The sequence below is a fragment of the Chelon labrosus genome (genome assembly GCF_963514085.1).
Source record: "Chelon labrosus genome assembly, chromosome: 19".
NCBI classification, from domain to species: domain Eukaryota; kingdom Metazoa; phylum Chordata; class Actinopteri; order Mugiliformes; family Mugilidae; genus Chelon; species Chelon labrosus.
Window position 1 is genome coordinate 21,404,716 of NC_140352.1, and position 23,438 is coordinate 21,428,153.

Below are 23,438 nucleotides of genomic sequence, written 5' to 3' on the forward strand. Positions count from 1 at the left end.
ATCAACAAGCTATAAATCAAGTATGCTCAGGATTTGTATTTTAATATAGCGATGTGAGTTCCACAGTTACAACACTGTAGCTTTATTTGATTCTTCAATTGTAAGCTTCCCTTTTGAAGAATTTCAGCAGATAGGACTAAAGTGCATTTTGTAACCCCCTCCTATCTTAACCCCATGTCTTACTTTTATTGCTTCACTGAATCCTAAATCTCTCTTCTATCAGCCTTGTGTGAACGTGATGCACTTGGCATCACTCAGTAGGACACTGGTAGCTCTTAATCCAGGCCAAATCTTCCAGTGTGCCCCAGTGCAGGTAGATAATTGAGCAAATGACCATGACATGCATTATCTGGTGGCTATTGCCCCAGTTGTCAAACAGGCCTGGGACGAAGCGCTCGGGGACCTGGATGATGTTCACCACCCCACCCAGTACAGCTAGAGAGTCCATGATCACAAAGAGACGCAGGGAGTTTGGACTGCCCACGCCGCTGCCGTAGACCCGGAACAGGAAGAGGCTGAAGCGGAACAAAGCCTGCCCGACGAAGGCTTGCAAGCGCCGGACATTGGTGCGGGCCGTGGTGGCACAGTAGATCCCGTAGACTGACAGGAGGGTGTAGGCCAGCAAGGCAGCCTGTTGTATTGTCGGGTAGCATAGCAGGGTAATGTAAATGATGGGAAGTGCCCCTGGAGAAAAAAGGGAGGGTACTCTTGTCAGTGGAGCTGTTGTCAGGGTTATTTTTAGAATTAAAACAAAATTGTACAGACTTGGACTCAAACCAGTTACAAAGCAATGAGATCATACTTGATTGACTAAAGACAGCTCTTGGAGTTAAAGGTAGAAATGTTTTAGTCAACAGGAGCCATGCTTTGAGGATGTACAGGAACAGTAGTAGACCACAAGATAAAGTAATATGGTTTACTGTTCAACATCTTAGCTTAGCATAGCGAGCTAATATTTGGCAACAGGCCTTCAGCAAAGTACAAGTGGTGGGTTTATTATCCAATCATATCAAATGGTGAAAGCCAAAGATTGTCCACAGGTGAGTGTTAAAGAAAAAGTCAAGGGTTCACCAAAGTCAATAAACTTCATTCTCCAAGCAACACAAATGGCTGGCCCAAATTTCACGACATTCTGTTTGCTATTTACTGAGATATTTCAGTCTGAACTTAAGTGCTGGTCCATCCCTAGAGGTTGTCACATGTAGCTAAAAAGGAGGACTTGGGTTTGACTGTGGTAAGATGAGATACTGACTCTGGGAAGACTTAATTTGAGACTTTGGGCCATGTGTAACATCTGTGACTCACAAGGGAGTTTTCTAAGTTTAATATCTCATGTCTGGCTCAGAAATATTGGTTCAGTTTTACAGGAAACAAGAAACATCTAATGAAGGACACTATTGAGCTGCATCATGGATACTAGAATCCACCATTGCAGAAGCTTTACACATACCAAATACTTAAACTAAGGACATGTGGCTCTATTTCTCTATTTCAGTCCATTTTGTAATCTGAACTGCATATCATTTGTTAATGTGCGTTCACTATTCCCTGAAGCGCCTCTTTAACGGAAGGCATTCCAGAAAACCTTTACTATGATGTAAGCGGCCCCCAGAAGACTTAAAAACAGCTGTAGTAGTTGTGATAAGTTTGCAGATCCCTACCAAGGGTGTTAACTAGGCAGACCCCGAACATGTCAAGGGAGAGCAGGGTGTCGTACACATGTTCTCCTCCCACATGGTTCATAAACACATGGTAGACCACTGAGCCAATGGTGGGACTGAGGCAGGCCAGGTAGTGGGCTACGCATATCCAAACGCTGTCCACCTCCATCCAGGGGATACTAAAAGGCATTAGCACCAAGAAAAGGAAGAAAGGAATGCCTGAGGAAGATAGAGAGGTAAAATGGGAAAAGGCAGAAGAAGGAAGAAAGGGATCAAATGCATTGTTATAGAAGGCGGATGCATTAAATAAGCCAAAAAAATTGAACTGAGATGTGGAAGTGCTTCAGGCCGACTTCCTTCTGTATAGTGATATATGACGAGTGCCATTCAAGCACAATAGTTGCCAGGAAACATCACCTTTTTAAATGAGAGAAAGGGGTTCCTGTGTTTGTTTGTTTTACCAGGAACAATGTTAATGCTAGCTGGCTACATGCACGTAGAAATCCTAAGCAACACTTTGATTCTAATACCCTTCACTTCCTCTTAGTAAGAGTGTTAAGTCTTAATGAACTTATGGGATGGCTAAAGTGGAAATGGAGCAGGGAAAGAGGCCTGCAGAAGTTCAAGGTTGTGTAGTTTTTTATGTCATGCACCGTTAAAGTTACATCTTCTTTTGTACAACTTAAGACTTGAATTTGCAGAAGCATACAGACAAGACGGACATTGTAAGCGTACTCTGAAATTCTGCTGAAAATGGAATCAAACTCGTTTGTCCAGGATGCTTTTCTAAAGATGCATATGGGCATTTACAGCTGAAAACTATCAGTCACCTTTAAAGACCTAGTTAACCGTTGGATATTTCCAGCACTGGGATTCCCAGGCCAGATTAGAGCTAATACCCCATATCCTCATTACACGCTGTTTCCAAGTATGCCTGTAACTGACCATAAGTGAGAGTAGTTGACATGTGTGACCCGATTTGTTTTAGCATATGCGTTACTCACAGAAGGTGAGAATAACTTGCTTTGCATTCAAGTGCTATATTTTATTGGAAATTCAGATGTGGTTGGAAGACTGACATTTTTTAAATATATTTTAGTTTAGAATGACCCTTGTTAGAGTGCATACATAAAAAAAGGACTTACCATGTGTATAAATGTTCCCCAGCTCATTGTGCATGTAGAAGAGACTCCTGAGGCACTCTTGAGCTGTGGACACTGGCCGGTAACCCGTCAGGACATATTTGTTGAACTGAAGGTGAGGAGGGGTCTTTGCTAATTCCAAGAGCCGTGGCCTTTTGTACTGTACCATCATGACTTCCTGCAGCCAGTGCCCTTACATTTAGTCAACAGTACAAGTTCCTCACCATTTACATCCTAAAACAGGCCACACGCCGAGGCACGGACGTGATGACAATCAGCGGAAACTCTGGTCCCTGAAACCCATCATCGGACAGGTGTAATTCTAAGCAAGCAACCTGTTGAGCTGGCCAAGTGGCATGCTCTCAGTAGGACCAATCAGAAGACGGCTTTTCCTCCTAAGCTGGGGTAATCCTGATAAAACAAGAAACATGCGCACTGCTGCAGCTGCTCCTTGCGGTGGATTATAGCCAACTCAACACCTCAACTTCATACAATACAATACAGAATTATAAAACAGAAGTTGTAGCCTGCACACAACTGTGCTGCATTCAGGGTAATCTGGGGATTACACAATTTCCCTTGTGAATGAATGAAGTTTATCTATGAATAAAGTTATTATCTAACCTTACTTAAGCTTTCATTAATAATTCCTTATCACATACTTTTAAATATAGTCAATCACCTCTTCTGTAAAATATATAAAACAGGCATACACGAAAAAAAGAAAAAGCGTTTTCCACAGTTGGGATACTTTTATTCAATCAAATACTGTACAATAATAAACAGAAGGTTGACAAAATTAGTTTAAAAAAAGCTTCTTGTGGAAAATAAATTAAACTGAGTTATTATCTTGTAGAAATGATGTGATATCCCAACAAAACTGACTGCTTTAATAAAAATATCAACCATATGCAGCAGACAAACAACATTTGTCCAACATCAGTTTCATTAAGTGCAGGATAAGAAGGTGAGGACAAGATGCATGAAAACATACAGCGAAAACCTTAACTTTAAATGTTGAAATGTCTCATCTATATACGTACAAACACAAATATATGACTACCACTATTATTTGACAGAAGAACTTAAAATATACAATTAGGAAACAACATCAAAAATAATATAACGGTTAAAACAAGGAGTATAGCTGATATGTAGTCAGCAGAGTTAACCTGTTGGGGGGGGCAAGGAAGAAAAGAATATATATGAATGACAGCACAATAACATTTTAATTTATTTTCTGTCTATCAGTATTTACCTTGATAGCCACTGTTCCCAAAGAAGCCATTCAAATCGTGTTTGCCATTCTTTTCTCCTGAAGATGTAGAAACATTCAGTGTTACGGAAATTATTGTAACTGATTCCATATCATTGCAATGGTCATGCAATCTGGAACCAGACGTTAGCTCAATAGATTTCCAGAGACTTTATTTTTAATGTTTCCCTTTTTTCATCATTGTTTTTATCTGGGTTGAGGTTAGAGAGAAAGACTGATTTCTGTAGCTATGCTAAGAAATAACCTGAAGTTAAGAGACAGTTGGACTAGCATAAAACAGGAAAACAGCTAGCCTGGCTCTGCAACAACTTGTTATTTATACATTAAGGTTTTTATCTAGAGTAAACACTCATTAAATCATTTTTGTTAAATGGGTGAATCTTGCTACTTTGAGAGAGGCTAGCTCTCCCTTTGAGTCTCTATTTCCAGTCTTTACGCTAAGCTAAGCTGATTGCTGCTCATGCTAGCTTTGTATTAAATGTACAAACATGAGACTGGCATTGTTTTTCTCATACAATTCTTGGAAATAAAATGAATAGGGGCATTTACAAAAATGTTATAAACACAAATCTCAGACACAGAACTTTTTATGCTATGTCTTGGATGTGCAGTTGTGTGTTCCTTTGTCATCAGAAAATCTGGAAAGATTTATGTCAATGCCTCAGCAAGTCGTTGTGCAACTACTTTGTTAGGGATTCATTTAACTCTACTTGCGGCCTCTCCAGGACTTACCTTGTGGGTGAAAATGCAGTTTGAGGTGCTGCTGAATGTGTATCTGACGTGGCAGGTCATCAGGTTGCTCGGGCCCCTGAGCCACGCCCTGCGTTTCTGTAGCAGATGCAGACTCGAGGATGAGGCCGGCTGTGCCAGCCGGGTCGGGCAAGTCCTGAACACCTGCTCCAAGCACCTCATCAGGCGTGAAGGAGGACTCTACAGGGAGATACGATGGGACAGATGAGTAGGCCAGGATGGGGCTGGGAGTGGGAGCAGCAAGTAATACAGCAACTAGAGAAAAGAGAAGCAAGGAAAGCAAAAAAAAGAAAGGCAAGAGGAAAACATGTGAGTAAACGTAAGCTTGGATTTTACGTTTTTCATGATGTTTTCTTTATTGCCTTTTACCTTCTGGCTGCACTTGTCCATTTATGTAGCCCACATTTTCTGAAATAAAGGTTTTAGTATTTAGCTTAATGCTGCAGAGCCAGAAGAGATTAGCACACAGAAATAGACATTATACTTACCGTATCTATTAATAGGCATCCCTTCTCCTCTAACTGCAAGTTCTGGAGTCGGCACTTCTTCCTTCACTAAGAGATCAGAAGAAAAAAAAAATCTTATGAAATAAGCAGGAGTTAGTTAGGGCATATTTGTGTTTAGGATCTGTTTCCCTTATGTACCGTAAGATTTTCCAGCTGATTCTGGAAGAGGCAGTCGGTCATAATTTAAACCAGCTGTACCTGTTGAGACAAAAAAAGAGATAAATGTACAATTTATTTTTGCACATCTAACCCTGCAAAATATATTTTTTTCGACCAATTCTACCTTCAGCTGCAGACTCAAGAGGCTGCGACTGGAAAGCTCCCTGGTTACCTGTTCAGAGATGAACATGAAACCATTGTTAAAAGATGCCAATACATTTCAATGGAATGATCAAAAAGAACAAAAAACACATAACAGTCTGCTCTGTACCGTATTTCCCAGAAGATTTGGCTTCACCACCAAAGCCAACAGTTTGTGGTGCATAAGGAACCTCACTGCCACCTTAGCAGTGCACAGAGATGACAGGTTGAACAGGTTTAAAGAAATAAACAAAATACATCTAAAAGACAGCCGTCCTGTTTGCTCAGTCTCACCATATTTTCCTGATAATTTTCCATTTTGTCCCAGTCCAGCAGGTTCAGGCTGATACTGTGACCCAGCCAGGGCTTTAAGAAAAACACAAAAGTCAATCGATAAGATAAAAGCATGTTCCTTTACAAAACTCACCAACTTGTAGTTTCAAGGCTCACACTTTTTTTCTGATTCATATTTTTGTGGATACTGACTTGATTCTAAGTTGCTCATTATTTAGATCGGATCAATATCAATGTGTATGCTCAATAAAGATGAAGCTACAGTTAGCGTCACTTAGCTTAGCTTAGTTTAGATAAAAAGAGGAAAACTGCTTTTTCTAGTTGAAAAAACAGCACATGAGGAGTTCAATAATTAACATATTCTGCACGCATAAACTAAGATGGAAAGCTAATCAATGTATTTCTCCCAAATGTCTATCATTTAAGTATTTTTTACCATATTGGCCAGTAGATATTGCTTCAGGGCTGAGTCCAGCTGGTTGAGCTTCATGAGGCAACCTTCCATAACCTACAGAGGAGGAAAAGAAATACTGACAGGTTAGTGGGGAACAGGATTTGAGAGTTTAAGTACATGGTAAGCAAATCACAGCTACGCACCGTATTTGCCGGCTGCATTACCGTTACTTCCAAGACCAAGAAGCTGCCCACCGTTGGGTAACCCACCATATCCTGAGCACACATGCAGGGAAACTGGTCAAAATGAACCCTCTTAAGAAGACTTTATCACAATCAAGTGTAGATTCTGAATTAACCTGGACAGACTAAACCATATGCAACAACAGCCTCGCTTTTGTTGCATCACACTCACCATATTTCCCAGACGCAGGATCCCTTCCCATTCCAGCACCAAGACCACCTGTAAGCATGATGAGTACATTATGGAACATTAATTTGCAGTACAATACACTATTTGCTGTTGTGACTGCTCAAGATAAATATGTTCTCACCATGTTTTCCAGATGATTTACCATCACCCACAGGCCCATAGGGGCTACCTCCATAACCTGGAGAAAAATGAGAAAATGTTGTATCATCAATTCTTATTGAGCTAGAATGACACTCAGATTATACAAACACGTAACAATAACAGACTTACCATACGATCCTGCCCCATTAATGACGGGTTGTCCACCAAACTGACGCCCACCAATGCCTGAATCAGAGTGAACAGAGCCTGAGTTTGGATAGGAGAAAAACAATGACTAAAGAACTTACTCTATAGATAGATAGGTTTTATTTGTCACATGCACAGTTATACATAGTACAATGCACAGTGAAATGCATTGTTATTTATCTATTTTGGGTGTTTAAGATTAATATGAGAGTTTTGTGCATCATGGAGATCCAGAATATCAGTAACTATGAAGCTATAAAAGCCATAAAAATAATTCCCTTTTCTTTTTAAAGCACTCACCATATTTGGAGTTTGATTTCTGTGCACCGGTTCCAAGTGCCTGACCACCCAAAGGCAAACCACCCATTCCTTTAACAGTGGACAAGAGATCTGTGTGTTATTTGACTTTGTCTCATCAAGTTGTAGAGTGTTAGTAAAGATTTTAACGTGTAAAGTTGTACATACCACCATACATGCTGCCTAATTTTCCATTTGGAGCAAAGCCAGCAGACTGAGGCTGGAACTGACCCATTCCTACACGGACAGGACATATGCAGTAAATGTATCATATCTACATCTACACCTTTACCGTTGAAAACAGTGTATCATCAGATGAATAAAGAGCAAGCAAACACACTGGTGGACCAAAAAACTGGATCTAAGAGGGCATGACAACAAATTGATACACAATGCAATCAGTAAAACACTACCAATCAAAGACTGTGTTTTTAGTTATTTTACAGTAAATTACGTGTTATTCGACTAATTGTTAAATTCCTTCTAATCTAGTCCAGAAAGAACCAATGGGGCTCTGTTGTAAAACAAAAGTTGTCTCGTTCAGCTGATTATTATTTCCCTATTTCACTATCCATGTCAAGTTGATAACCGACTTCTGATAAGTGGTGTTATATTCAACTTTAACTGTATCCTCTTTTATTGCTCATATCATACCTGATTTGCCATCAGCAGTGGGCATACCTTGGCCAAGACCTGAAAAAAGAGAAATGTCAACTTTTGCTGGAATTCCCACAAAATAACAAGTTAATTTCATGTAAGTATCATATATCGCCCTTACTCGCATAGTTGGGCTGTACCCCAACCCCATAGCCATTTCCATATCCTGAAAAATAACAAACTAAGTCAGTGCACAGAACTTGGATGCACTGGCTTAGCTAATGAATGTCCTACAACAACAACCGCAATACAGCACATAAAAAAAGAATCATAGACTTGTTCTATCATTTATGGATTCAGAGATTAAATTAAACACCTTTGTTTACCTGATTTAGACTTTCCTGCTTCACCCATACCGACATTTCCTGAGAAAAATGGAAGAATTTCAGTTTAACCTTGGAGACAGGTTTTTGTGGATCCATCTATCAAGGCCGAACTGATAAACAACTTTAGTTGTGCTTTTTCATACAAGCTTTTATTTAGAAAATTGACCTCCGTGTGAATTTCCATTTCCATGTCCAGCTCCTAAGTAGGCCCCTTGTCCATAACCTGAAAGGACACAAAGAGTACACAATTATGAAAGTGCATTCAGCACTTTAATTATGAATGTATCTCACTGTGGGATAAATTAAATTATTATCTCGTCTTATGTTACATTTTTCTCATGCCTTATCTGGCAACTTTCATTTCAGGAAAAAAGAAAAGGACTTACCAGCTTGCTTAGTTTGTCCTCCATAAGGATACCCAAGGCCTGCATAACAACACATCACTTCAGCAACAATCCAAATCGCATCTTAATTTTCTTTAAAGTGAAAAAGGCAAATGACAGAATACCAAAACACATTCTTCACAGTGCCAACACTGAAGAGAACATGTAGGGTTATAAAAAAAAAATCTTAAAACCAAGACCTGGTTAGGACCTGACATTTATGTGGTTGTATCTGTCCCTACTGTACCTTTTGTTTTTGTTCCACCTAATGCTCCAGCACCAGCATTAGAATCTAAAACGACAACAACAACAGTCTTACGTTAACATTAGTCTTTAATAATGTTCATAAGAAGTTTTATCACTGAACAACTTGTAATATTTTACAATTTGTGAAGTCTTCCTTTGGGATTACATGTGGAGGAAAAGTGAAAGATTTGTATGTTTGCATGCTGAAATAAGACCATTGAATCTACAATATGGTAACACTTTTTGGATATAATGTATGCCCAAACACTTTCACTTTACCAGGTCTAGGTAGTTTCATCCATTGACCGTTTGGTATCCCCGATGGTCCACAGTCTGTAACACCAATGCATAAACATGTATTAGAAGAACAAATCATTCAAGAACAAGTGACAAAATATAAATGTTACTGCTTTATCTTTGTTAAATTGTAAAATCTTGCATAATGTTTAGATTGTAAGTATAATAGATGCCATTTTTGTTGATGTTATAAATGCTAATTAACACTAAACACGAATCAGGACTGCATGGACTATTTATTGTTCAAAGAGATAAGGCTAATAATTACCAGGTTTGGCTCCCTGTCCCTTGGAGACCGAAGCTCCTCCATTCCCTGAAAGGCAAAAACAGAAATGTCAGAGCCTGTTCAGAAATTATCCATCCAAAATCTCTCCTTTACGTGTCTTTACACGTGCAGCATTATTAATTATCAATCTGAAATCAATGGGTTAATCCAACTCATGCACAGAATGCACCAAAATTAAACTTGGAAGGATTAGAATTAACAAAATAAAACGAATGTCACAAAAAAAAAAAAAAAAAAAAAAAAAAAAAAAAAAGGCCACACAATGAAGAAACACATTTCACACTTTTATATTAGCATGTAATGCGGTTAATTTCGTTCATCGTGAAATTCCTAATATGTTAACAAAAGTTTGACACAAATATGCTTATTCACTTCCATAGCTGTATGCTATATAAGCTGGATCCAGTAACCTGTTAGCTTAGTTTAGCTTCGCATAAAGACTGGGAACAGCTGTCAAAAGGTAAATCACACAAGCATCTCTAAAGCTTATCCACACATTATATCTCTATTGTGTACAAGAGCAGAAGTCTAACAAAACTGGGGAAAATTGAATGGATTTCATTAGGTCTAAAATTAATACATGACCCCAAGTGCAGGATGAGTCATCAAACTCTAAACACATTAGGACATGTAGTGAGAGAAGTAATATATAAAAACACCTATTTAAAATGATCAAGACTTTAACAGAAAGCTTTGTGAGTGGTATCAATCTCCTGATCCAACTCTCAGCAGTAACAGCAAATAAGCATATTTATCAAAACTTTAGTTTAAAGGGCACACAAAACAAAAACGAACACGTCAAGACAACACGGAATAAAACATTCACAGAACTTTAAAATAAAAAAATCTTCAGAACAATTATAAGCAAGACCTCTGAATCTTAAATAAATATCTGGCATTTCATGTATTTGTATCTATTCCCTAAGTAAGCCTGGTTGGTCTTTAAATATATATTAAGCCTGCTAAGATTATCATTTAAACCACCAAAGTATTACAGGTATTACCGGCATTAGACTGAATCCTACCCATTAATACAATTGAAATCGTGCAATGTAATGCCAACAATTCAAGAGACTAAGAGTTAGGAATAACACACAGTTCAGTCAACATTTACACATGCAGTCCAACTCTAGTAAACACCCAAATCAAGATTAAGTTTACCAGTTGCCCCAGTCTCCCCTGCGGGGAGACCTTTGACCCTGAGCTTGTCGGGTTCTGCCACAGTCTGACTCTGGATGTTTGCTTCTTCAGGCACACTGACAGTCAGTGTTTCCTCAGGAGCCATACTCCCTGTGCTTTTAGTTGCCACCGTTTCTGGAGCACCTTTGGCTTTCAGGGGTGTGGAGCTTTCAGGGGCAGCTTCCCCCTCACCGATGCTGTCTACCCCAATAACAATGTCTGCCTCTGCAGCTTTTTGCTCAGGCACAGCACTTCCAGTCACATAACCTAGAGGCCATACATTTCATTAACATATATGTAGATTGATTTATCAAATCTGTCTGAATGACCCCATCACGTACATTAACAGACAATACACAAACACAATATATTCAGTACAAATATTTGGAAAAACCTCTCAGAGTCTGTATTTTACTGGACTCAGATATGAATCATAATGATAACTTATAAATTATGCTAAATACATTTCCAAAACAGTGTCTTTATTTTAGTTCATGGCTGTAAGAATGATGCTTATGAGCGAATTATTTTATCATACATTTTTGGAGCTTCTCTCTTCCCTTTTAAATTGATAAAACTGACAATTTAGGTTTTGTTCCACTGATCATAACCACTGTAGCAGAGTCAGACAGAGTCATCCGCATGCTATCCTCGATGTATTTCATTAGCTGTTAATAAATGAAAATAGTGCAGTAATTCTGTATAATTCCACTGTAGATGGTTGTAACTGTGTGCTGGCAAACACCACAGCAGAATTTGCAACAAATCGGGTCACAAGGCATTTGCAAAATGTACAGTAGACAAGTCATTTACACACTTCACCAGTTTAGTGCAGCAATATTCTGCTTATTACAACACTGGAGAAATTCAGTGCAAGAATAGTGCAGTTACAATAGACGGATAAATACATGGATTTAAAAAACAAGTGCTACATTCCCTGCAGTATAAACCTATATTTTTAAGTTCCCTTATCCTTATAAAACAAACAGTAGGAAAATGAAACTAAAATGTAAAAGTCAGTAAAAATCCAACTCCTAATTGCAAATAAAACAAGAGGAAAGGCAGAGGAGTTTTGTAATAAACAGTAAAGTACAGTGAATCCTTCCTTCCTTGCAAAGCAAACACTTTCACTTTGTGCAAGCTTTTCCTAAAAAGTAAATTATTATGAGGGATGGTTTTTTTTACTCTTTTTTGCAAAAATAACATACCATATGGAACACATCAAGGAAAGGTTAACTGAGGAGGTTACAATAAAAATATTAGTATGACTTGTCTAAAGAACAATTTCATTTTCAGTTGCCATTGTTGAAAGTGAAGCAGGAAATAGAACAAAATTAACCCGACTGACAAAAAAAAAAAAAACACAGTGCCGAATAGCATTTGGGTGGTGTTGTTACAGAGCGAGCCAAGCTGACAAGTGCACAAGTATAAATGGCTCACACTGGTGTAGGCTAGGTGCATAGGTTACACCATCTATGTCCTGCAGAGGTATAAACCGCACTTAAGATGGCAACCATCTAGAGCTAATGTCATTCCAAAGATTTTAAAATGAGAGAATTAGGTCAAACAACACTTTTTATACACCAATACTAATGTTGAAACTGGAACCAGTCATGACGCTAACTGTGTAAGGGTTTTCCTGTTGTATAGACAACAAGCAGTTTTAGGTTGAGGTACTTGCCTTGAGGAAGCGCTGCTGGCTCTGGTGCCGGGTGACTCTGGGGAACCAAAAACCCGGATGTGGCTAACCTCCGACCCTCCATGGCTTCAGGTAGTCCTGGTGCCGGTGTGGCCTGAGGGATTAGTGCTTTGTAGCTTTTTCCTTGAGGTTTTTGGAATTTCTGTTGTGTGACCATGGAGAGGATATCACTCGTCGGTTCAGGGGCAACGGGCACTGCACCTTGAGTTAAGGCTTGTTGACCACCAAAGGACAGAGCTGCACTTGGCTGCTGAGGAGGGAGAACCCCACCTTTGAGGACCTTCCCATTGAAGTCACCGGCACCCATTGCAGCTTGGCCTTTTCCATTTGGCAACATACCATAACCTGAGGACCAAGTAGAGATGGATGAAAACCAAACCAAATTTTACTAAATGTTTCCATTTCCAAAAGGCATGCATCAACATTAGCATCTACCTGCATTGGCTGCTTTAGCCAACTGTCCATTAGGTACACCAGCAGGACCAAGAAAGCCTGTGAAGAGAAAATTAAGCTTGATTTGCTTGCTGATAACATCATTCCCTTCCTTAGTGCCACTGGTGTGACTACACTGCTCAGGGTGACCACAAACTGGATATGTACCATAAATTATGCAGAATATTACCCGTGCCGAGCGTCTTAACACCTTCACTGGGTGACACTGCTCCGACTCCTTTGGTAGCTTTTTGAGGTACTGGGCCTCTGCTCTGTCCTCCGTATCCTGCAAACGATGTTTTAAACAGGTGACAAATTAATTACAGTGATACTCTTTTATAATACATAAAATAATACATTAAAAATGAATTTGTCATTTGGTGGCTAAAACTTGCCATTAGGTTGACCTCCATATCCACCCAGAGCAGCACCATTTCTGACTCCATAACCTTAAGAGAGAATTTAACAAGTAGTAAGCAGGACTGGAGTTTATGCAAGATTAAAAAGGCTTCAATTAAAGCAAAATTGTAAATGGAAATGCACAGTTTTGAAGCCTTTTCCTTTTCATATGTGCATTCCCTGTATAATAGTTGAATGAGAACATACAGTGTATCAAAAAGACAATTATTTGGAGTTATTCAGGCTCAAATCACTAAAATCAGACCATAACACAGAAAAAGGTTTAGAGATTTTGTCCAGCGGACAACAGTTGACATGCCACTAAATGAAAAGCACTATGCTTGATGAGAAGGTGCTGGGCAATCTGTCTTTTTTGAAATGGAAAGACATCATACAAGCCAAAATAAAAAACTAGTACCTACCCTACACAGCTTAAGATCTACATAAATGTCCTTTTAATGAACAGTACATTAAAAATTGTAAAAAAGATGAAAGCAAAAGCATTTATACAAGAGAAATCCAACTGCATAAAAGTGCAATAAAGTGCATAGCTTATAATGCTCTCTATTACATTTATTAACTCTTCCATATTTAATGGTGGAAACCTATGTGTTACTATGGATACAGTTGTAAAAGTGTATATTTTAACAGGCTGTCACCATTGGCTTTAGCTCCATATCCTTTGGGGACATTAGCTCCAGCTCCGGCTCCAGCTCCATAACCTTTGTCAAACAAAATATTGTATAAATATAGCATCACACTGAACAAGGGAGATTCATAACACACAATATGATGCGTTACCATTGGGCTTAGTTCCATATCCATTCAGAACGGCTCCATTTCCATAACCTGCATGACCTGGTTGGGGTCTCATTGCACCTCCTCTGTGGCCTCCGTATCCTGCAAAACAACAGCGCTAGCAAATTAAAATTTAGTTGTAGTTAAAGGAGGACAAATTTTGATTTGAACCTTAAATAGATCTAAAAGATAAATGACAATCTTACCGTTGGGTTTGGCACCATAGCCATTTGGAATATTGCCAAAACCTGACAAAAAAAAAAATGAAAAAAAAGATTGTGAGTGAGTTTTTCTGAAACTATGCAATTAGGACACACTAGATTCTAGAATATAAAATAACATTTGCTGAAAATTCAGTTATTTTTCCTTTTTGCAAGCTTTGCACTGTAACTAAATAGAAATACCACCTTGTCCATTTGTTGCACCAGCCACTGCTCCATATCCTTAAAATAAAAGATGTTAAAATTAACCAAAGCATTTGGCAAAGTCATTATTAGACTCACTGAACTGATTTTACACAGGAAACACAGGAACAAGGCGAACTTACCTTTTGTCCCCACTCCTTTAGTCATCCCAGTGGCTGCACCATAGCCTTAAAAGAGTAAATATGTATTAAGACAAAGGTTACATGTAATGAGATTTTGGTTCATTTTAACAGTGGTGGAGTGAAAACAGATTTACCATTAGGATTTGCTCCATTTGCACCTGAAACGCCAGCTGCTGCCCCATAACCTGAGTGTGACATGATTAAAATAACATTCTCAAAAGGCAATACTGTTCGCTACAAAAATAATATATAAGTTACCTGGCTTCGCAGGCTTGGTTGCTCCACCACCCAAGAATCCATAACCTTCATAGTTAGTAAAAATCAATAATTATTATTTATATTCTTGGACTGTAAATGTAATTATTATAATAACACATTATGTGGCAGCTCACCATTTGGCACAGCTCCGTTGCCTTTAGATGCTCTGGCTCCACCATAACCTTTACATTTTACATCACAGATATTTTGGATTAGTTTAGGCTTGTCATTTAATATCACGTCATATGATATATGCTATTATATGGAATGTTTACCATTGGGTTTTCCACTTTGTCCATTGGACACACCAGCTGCAGCACCGTAGCCTAAAATGTCAACATAATCAAATGAGTTCAGGGAATTATGCATGTAGAAACACTATAGTTAAAGCTGGCAGATGCACGTATTTCACTTGGTGGTACGGATCGTCCTACCTTGCTGAGGTCCCTTCGTTCCTCCATTTCCATAACGAGGACCCAAACCGGCATTGCCATAACCACCATTATACCCTATAAACACACCAATACATTAACGACAGCACTCATGTTTTATTCTCCCTGAAATCTCCCCGAAATCTCCCACTGACTGGTCTATGACTCACCTCCCATGGGCTGACCTCCATAACCATTATATCCATTACTGCCATATGCTGGAAGAACAAATACAGACATTGTAAGTGGTGTATTAGATGGTGGTCTCAGTTCTAAGCCATGGTTTTCACTCACCCTGTCCTTGGTTCCTGGCAAGTTGAGGTACTCCCAGAACTCTGGCGGCTCCCCTCCCCACACCTGGGCCTTAAACCACAGAGTTATAGATATATAAATATTGTTTCAAAGTCAAGAGTGTTTACTTCCTGTTCTACAAGATAAATGTAGATGAGTTACCTGCCCCAAAAGTTGGTCGGCCGTACCCCTTCATGGGTTTATTTCCAGCTGCCCCCTGGCCTGTTAAATACACAACCATGTTTGAGCTACAGAACAGAAGTATCTTATCTCCCATTCCCACTTGACTCCTCAACATCTCTTACCATTTGGTCTCACACCGTTGCTGCCTGAAGGGCCAGATGCAGCACCATAACCTAGCAGAAAGATGAGAGTGCAGCAGGTGTAGGAACTCGTTAAACAACTTGCTATGCTTTCATATCATTTTACTCATATCCAGTTATCAACAGATATATCACAACTAAATCATTTGAGAACCGTCATACCGTTGCCTTTTGTTCCAAGTCCACTATGTGCACCGGCTGCAGCTCCATTACCTACAGACACAACAGTTACTCAAATGACAATGACAGGTTTCAACTAGAATATTATTTGCAGCCATTGGGCATATCTTTAAGTTTAGGTAAAGTTTCAAAGATCATGGATTGAACCCAAAATGGCTCATAGGGCATTTGTATTTTTTGAAACTGATCACATACAATGTCAAACTAAACCCTAAATCGGATCTTAATATATCATGTATAAAATTACCTTTAGTGCCTTGCCCACCGTATCTTCCAGCTTGAGCACCATAGCCTGCAACAAGAAACAACATTTAAACTGAACCAGTGGACATGTGTGTAAGCTATCTATATCCCCAGTGATAAGACACCATATCGTACCACCTTTTATTTGTCGTCTACTGGCTGGACCAGCTGCAAGACCATATCCTACCACAAAAACAACAGAATGAATATAGGGGCAGATCATTACGCTGCTTTATGATTATTTGTACCTTGGTAGAGAGATATATTCAATGACCTGTCTTTACCATTAGATGTAGCTCCATTTCCATTGGGTAAAACTGCTGGATTTCCTCCTAGAGGAGAGTTCAAACAGGGACCAAATGTTACTGGAAGCTGGCAGTTCTGATATGCAACACAATCAGCCATCCAAGAAACATTTATAGTAAGAAGTACACTGTTGCCTTTATTTGTTTTCTTTGTGCATCATATTCCACTATTTCACACCCTACCTACCATGTGGATTACCACCTTGTCCATTTGTTGCACCAGCTACTGCTCCATATCCTTAAAATACAAGATGTTAAAATTAACCAAAGCATTTGGCAAACTCATTATTACACTGACTGAATTGATTTTACACGGGAAACACAGGTACACGGCGAACTTACCTTTTGTCCCCACTCCTTTAGTCATCCCAGTAGCTGCACCATAGCCTTAAAAGAGTAAATATGTATTGAGACAAAGGTTATATGTATTGAGATTTTGGTTCATTTTAACAGTGGTGGAGTGAAAACAGATCTACCATTAGGATTTGCTCCATTTGCACCCGAAACGCCAGCTGCTGCCCCATAACCTGAGTGAAAGTAACATGATTAAAATAACATTCTCAAACCAATTTAATCCGCAGAGTTGTTTAACGTGCTTTCTGCGATTACTGACCTACTCCTTTGGTAGGATAGCCGGCATATCCATTTTGTGGCCCCATTGCCTGACCCACACCTTTCAAAAAAGAATATGAACATAAATCTCACATCTTTGGTGACAAATGAGTTAATTGTTGGAGAGATTTGCTGTTAATTTACCCTTTGAGGGCATCAGTATCGATCCCAGACCTCCACCAATCTTTCCTGGAAATAAAAAGCCATGACAACTGAACAAAAGCTGCAGCTTGTGTGGAGCAAACCAACCAGTGCGCCGATTACTTATTGATAGACAGAAAGTGTACAGAATGTGATGGATTTACCATTAGGCTGTGGCCCTTGTCCATTGGATACTCCAGATACAGCGCCATAACCTACAAATGAAAGAAAATGATGAACGAATGAAGAACAAAAGACATCAGGCTTGGTAACAAACCTTCTGTATGGATAACAATCTGGCATTTTTAAAAATGTCAGAGGCAACTTCGCAATTTGCTTATGGCTTAAATTTAATAAGGAGTGTATTTACACTTGGAGAAACAGAGTAGTCATTGTCTCAGACCAGTTGCATGCAGCCCTTTATTTTCCATTACAATATATTGTAGCTGAAGTGCTAATGATAAATGTTATGTCTAGTTCAATACCAAACTATAATTTCATCGAGTTGTTCTAACATGCAGGACAGTGGATCTCTCTGTATCACTAACGTGAGCAGTTAATCCAATCTAAACAAAGTAACAATCATTTACTTTGGGAAATTCTTGTTCATTTAGTTTGTTTGTTTAAATTTTATAATTTTTTGCCTAATAATTTTCATACAGTCCCTAATGAGAAAGGAAATTCTAGTCTTTCTAGAAACCTTAAAAAGCATTTCAATTACATTTATTGTTCTACTGCATTTGTTGTGGTCACTACACTGATAATTTTCACCAATAAATAAATAATGTGATTAAAATCAGACATAGCTCCTTACATTTGCATGAAGGTGACTTGTGATGAGAAGCTAAACATAAAACATTTATGGCTATTTTATTTATCGATTTTTTATTTTATTTATTTTTTTTAAAAAGTATTAATATATTAAATAATAAAATCATCCTGGAGTCCAGGAACTTCTTTAGAAACTGAGTTTTTAAGGGGCTGTACAAAAATCAGGGAAGCTGTGATTTTTGGAGGGCAGAGAGCAGGGGAGGATCATTTTCAAATTTATTATTATTATTTTATCATTTTACATTGCAAACGCACTCTGGTCCATCCGCAATCACAGAGCTGCAACCTGCACAGTTAAGGAAAGCTGTTGAGCTCTTGAAGCTATTTATTCCATTCAGTGAGTTCTAGTTTTATTCGGCATATTTGCAATTCCACTTCTGCCGTTTCTTTTAGTTGAAAGTTATGATTCTATTCCATATTTGGATTTAAGTATAAACGTTATAATGCTTTCTGAATCGCCTACTTTTTATTTTATACGATGTCCAAGAAAAAAGAAAAGACAACAATCGATAAACAGATTATCAAAAAAAGGGGGGGAAAAGTTTAACCAATCCATAAATTAGAATCACATTTTATTTTTCATTAAATAAAGCCCTCTCTGGTCTGATGAACATTTTTAGGAAGACTCTGCAGAAGTCAATGGAGCGACTGTGCAAAAAGCACTAAAACCATTCCTTCTCCTCCTCACAGAGGGATGTCAAATTTAGACGGCTGCTGCCACCGAAGCCGAGCGGCCTTTGATTTCCCAAACGGAGGCCGCAGGGCAAAGAGAAGACAGAGTGCCTAGCTGCTTCACATCCTCGCAAGAATACCTGGTAGAGGGCCGACCACATGCGAGAGCTGCAAAGCCCGTGTCGCTAGGATTTTAGTTTAACATGATCGTTTGAAATTTGACAGGCAAACCCGAGCATCTGAATGACATGTCTCATTTATCCCTCATGTCATCAGGACTCTCAGGGGGAGGATGTTCTGTTTCATTGGCAGCAGGCAGCACAGTTTAGGTGTCTTTGATGAATGAAACCAACGATGTGCAGAATATAAAAAGTTTGTGTTCCGTGTAAATCTTTATTCAGTGAGAAGTTGAATCATTTCTTTTAGTGATCTCTGTTTAAATCATATAACTGAACTGGGAATTCTCAATATGTTCTTCTTTATTAACATCTGCCATGTCTTTTTTGATTGAGATCCCAATGAGTATGAGTTTAACAAGCATCCAGCCTTGCAGAAGAACCCACCAACATGACATTAAAACATGCAAAGGGATCTAGTGCAGGTGTGGTGCAGATGTGACCAGGATGAAAATGTTGTCCGTGGTTCAGCGATGATGATCTTCATGTCATACATATTCTGATTATTTAGTTTATTTTCTGATATAATGCCATTCTAGGGTACTGGAAAAGATTTACACCAAGCGCAGCAGGAGGGGAGACTCTCACATACAGTGTGTTGCTCACAGGAGCTGACCACAAAACTTTAAATCACGTCTGAGGTTGAGCAGCTCTTCGGCGCCAACTGTCATCCTTATCATCATCACCCTCGACCATATGTCAACTCATAACTCAGGCCGGGTATTGCACCTTCCCGCCACAGCAGACCGCAGACACATAATTTAAACTGTACAGCTGAAGGTATTCCAATAACTGGAAGGTATAAATTTGACTTTGCATCCTTATATGTTTGCATTTATTCCAGCGATCATGCAACCTTCTCATTGCATGTTAAATTGATAATCCTGATTCAGATTTTAGTCATAAAAGCACTCATTTAGTTCAGTTACACAACCCACCCCACACAAATGAATGTGAACTGTCAATTTACATATGGCCTCTGCACTTTAGACACTCACCCCCCGCGTGTGCCGTCTGCACCAGCCAAAGGATCAGCGGGCCCTGAAGAAGTAGCCGTCCCACCATAGTGGACCCTAAAAAGAGAGTGAGCTTAGAGCCAGCAGGAGAATGAGGATGTTGAAGTAGATGTTCCTAAGTGGGCAACTCACCCCGATTATGAGGGTCTAATATACACTCTGGTCTGAGGCGCCCCTCCTCTCACCACCGCCGCTCGTAGGTGTTTCTGTCCTCCAGATCCTCCCCTCGCTTGTTGGGTGTACACAAACCAAAGCGTACACACACACTAACTGAATAATTGGCCACTTAAAGTACATTAACACTTAAGAGAGACATATGGAGGCAAAGAGAGGGAGCTGAGATTGGACACTGACTGATGAAATGGGGACGGTGCATCATAGAGACCGCATTAAAAGGACAACGCACTTGTTCTTGACTGATCCGTGTCACGGTCAAAATAAAAAATGTATGTACATATGACTGCTAAACCATTTTCTGGCAATGTATTTATGTATCATTTATTTAATACTGCTAAGAAACCACTGATGTTATAAAAGAAGAAGGTGGAATTTGAAGAAAACAAGATGGCAAAGGAGAATTTTGCCTAAGAAATGTCATTTATAAGATATTTGTTGTAGTATAGGATCATGTTTGACTAATTCAATGGACTTGGACATTTCTATTTATGCATCTTATCAGAAAATTCAACCTCCACAAAGATAAATTTGTTAAAAAAAAAAATTCACTTTTAGTGATAAATAGCATGACAACTTGTACCAGCTCAGCAGTGTTAATGTATTTGTATGAAGTGCATATTTTTCAAGCTTTTTCCCCACTGTCCACTGAAAACAGGGCGCACTTTAAATACTTTAAGTGGTCTGTAGTAGAGTCAACAAAGCATGTGGAGGATGACAGAAGTCACTCTCACAAAAAAAAAAAAAAAATTGCACTGTAAAGCATATAAACAACCCCAAACAGGAACCGAGCCTAATCTGAGCAGCACCACCGTGGAAAAGCTGGTCAGTGAGCTAAACACCAGGCTAATAAATCATCCAAATTACTGCTCCACATCAAAAGAACATCACGAAAACTAAAACTACACGTTCAACGGTATGAATAAGCGGTCCAGTATTTGGTTTAAAGAACACCTTTTACAGGCAGGTTGGTAAATATTTCCATAGACTGAAAGTAATAGAAAAAAAAAATAAACATTTTAAAGCCAGCTCAACATGCAACCTGTCTGGACTTTACAGAGCAATTTGGTGGAAACTATTCACACCTCTTCACGTTCATTATGTCTCCATGGTAGCCAGCCTAGACACACACACATATATTGTTGCTAGGCGAGAGCGGCCCCGTGTACATTTAAAGAAAAAAGAGAAAGATATCTCACCATTTATATAGATTCCTCACCTAAAGGCCAAATCCTCTTCTTATGGGGTCAAGGAGAGGTTAACGTCTCACTTCCCAACCCACCCAGACCTCTCACATACTTGGCTCCTCAACAAACTCGCTCACCACTGACGAACCATCTGTCCGGCCCTTCGCCAGATGGAAATGAATGTGTGTGTGTGTCGTGTTTTCTAGGAAATCACCTGAGAAATCTTATAAGAAGAAGAAAATACAGTCATACACACGATTGTCCCATACACTATATCAATTTGCAGTCGGTTGGAAAAGTGATGCTCCATAGTCTTAAATACATACAGCATTCACATCTGTTTTTGCCATGATTCATCTTTAAACATTGGGTCAGAAGATATGAGCAGAGTGGAGATAAACAATGACCTGAAGTTAACCGTGGACCTTCTTGCTACCTATTGTGGTCCGGACTGAAATAGCCCCAACCTAAAAGACTTTGGATTGATTAAGTTGACATTTTGTTGACTTCCAGTACCACTGGCTGTGATGACATGTCCACTCGTGTACAGCTAATAATCAGAACAACAGGCCAATGAGAACAGACTGGACCAATAAGAAGAAAAGTTCAGTTTGTAAGAGGTGGTTTAAACCATTAATAGATTTAGACAATAGTTTTATCCTATGTTATATTCTCCTTTTTACATTTTCAGCGTTTCCAAAAAGAGCACACACAAAAACCGATACACTTCCAAATCGTGCCAGTTAATAATTTATCGCCTAGACTGACTTTACTGCACTCCTGTGGCGGGCTTTAGTGGTCAGGACGTTTTTTTTTTGTTTTTTTTTTGTTTTTTTAAATTTTCCTCGGTGTGTGTACTGTGTAAAAAAAAAAAAAAAAAAGAAAAAAAAGAAAAAGAAAATGTGGGCTCAGGACCACAGTGCAACCACTGTTTGAAGGGGACTTTCTGCCTCCACCAGCCCCGCCTGCAGTGTGTATTCCTGCCCAGATGTGTTCAACCATCAGAGGCAGGCGGGCCAAAGAGAATCTGAGTCAGTGTTTGGTTAAAGGCCAGTGGAATCTGCCAACTGTCGAGTGTCCGACACTAGCTGGCATTGGAAATGCACCCTAAGTCGACAACGCTGCTGACAGCTGTGTGACCACGGTGAGATGTCTGAGCAGCAGAGATGGAAAAAAATAAATAAAAGTTCATACATTTACTGGTGAAGAGATTAAATGTTAAATATGAACACTATAAGAACATTAATGTAACTTGGTGACTTTTCAGGGTAGATCTTAATACTTGGATTAAACAATGTTTGCTCACCACATGAACATTGATATTCTTTGACCTAGACACTTAGTAGGGCTAGAACAGAACGCAGGGATTGGCTGGAATAGTAGAACCAGCCATTCTCTCTTTTGTGAATTTATTTTATAAATTGGTAGATACAGGAAGTTATGGATTAGAGAGAGAATGGAGGGATGACATGCAGGAAATGGCACAGACTGGACTCAAACCTGCACCACTGCATTCAGGACTGTAGCCTCATTTTGTGGATCACCTGCTCAAGCACCCCCTTTTTAAAGCTAGCTCACTGTCAGTGCAAATATTTGATGAGCCAACAAACTAACCTTAGACCAAATTTATCCACCCCAATGTCTGTCAACACCATCTAATGTGTTTTAGCTTGTTTGACCATACTACATAAAAGCTATAAAGATTCAAACATTAAGGTCATTGAGTGTCAGCGTGAGTGTCTGCTCCACGTCCATCTGATCATGTGTAGCTGTCCGTTTCTCCCTTTAGGAATCTCACACTGCATAGGACAGGATTATTTGTTTGGTTAAAAAGCAGCTCGGTTCAGACAAAATAAATGACTCATGACCAGATGCTGGAAAAGTAAATCTATTAATCTTCGATTTGACAACAATAGCTTTACTTCTTCATTATCTGGAATTCCATCGTTTTCTCTTCTCCCATCCTGAATTTGCGCCCGAGACTCCCAACAGAAATGTGCCATTTTGTA

The 23,438-nt window shown here is 39.1% G+C and overlaps 2 protein-coding genes across 2 annotated transcripts; both read right to left on the minus strand.

Moving 5' to 3' along the window:
- Window positions 1–228: 228 nt before the first annotated feature.
- On the minus strand, window positions 229–3,180 carry paqr4b (progestin and adipoQ receptor family member IVb). The gene is made up of 3 exons (XM_084567915.1): window positions 2,807–3,180; window positions 1,662–1,880; window positions 229–684 (listed from the first exon to the last, which is right to left on the minus strand). The coding sequence occupies exons 1-3, from the start codon at window positions 2,973–2,975 to the stop codon at window positions 251–253; spliced, it is 822 nt and encodes a 273-aa protein (XP_084424041.1). The 5' UTR covers window positions 2,976–3,180; the 3' UTR covers window positions 229–250.
- A 399-nt stretch (window positions 3,181–3,579) lies between these two features.
- cmn (calymmin) lies at window positions 3,580–17,585 on the minus strand (the record flags this gene model as incomplete). Its single annotated transcript, XM_084567329.1, has 32 exons — window positions 3,580–4,118; window positions 4,812–5,084; window positions 5,199–5,237; window positions 5,318–5,383; window positions 5,474–5,533; window positions 5,619–5,666; window positions 5,766–5,837; window positions 5,930–6,001; window positions 6,366–6,437; window positions 6,527–6,598; window positions 6,738–6,785; window positions 6,877–6,933; window positions 7,026–7,103; window positions 7,509–7,577; window positions 7,995–8,033; window positions 8,119–8,163; window positions 8,324–8,362; window positions 8,490–8,546; window positions 8,710–8,748; window positions 8,954–8,998; window positions 9,232–9,285; window positions 9,518–9,562; window positions 10,697–10,981; window positions 12,396–12,772; window positions 13,870–14,065; window positions 14,249–14,290; window positions 15,123–15,173; window positions 15,282–15,356; window positions 15,449–15,641; window positions 16,055–16,105; window positions 16,320–16,364; window positions 17,538–17,585. The coding sequence occupies 32 exons, from the start codon at window positions 17,583–17,585 to the stop codon at window positions 4,051–4,053; spliced, it is 2,820 nt and encodes a 939-aa protein (XP_084423455.1). The 3' UTR covers window positions 3,580–4,050.
- Between the last annotated feature and the right edge of the window lie 5,853 nt (window positions 17,586–23,438).

Excerpts from the sequence above, each read along its gene's own strand:
- paqr4b (XM_084567915.1), bottom strand. The coding sequence starts at position 2,975 with ATGATGGTACAGTACAAAAGGCCACGGCTCTTGGAATTAGCAAAGACC. Across the intron at positions 1,881-2,806 it reads GGGGAACATTTATACACATG|GCATTCCTTTCTTCCTTTTC; the intron begins GTAAGTCCTTTT and ends TATCTTCCTCAG. Across the intron at positions 685-1,661 it reads CTGCCTAGTTAACACCCTTG|GGGCACTTCCCATCATTTAC; the intron begins GTAGGGATCTGC and ends TTTTTTCTCCAG.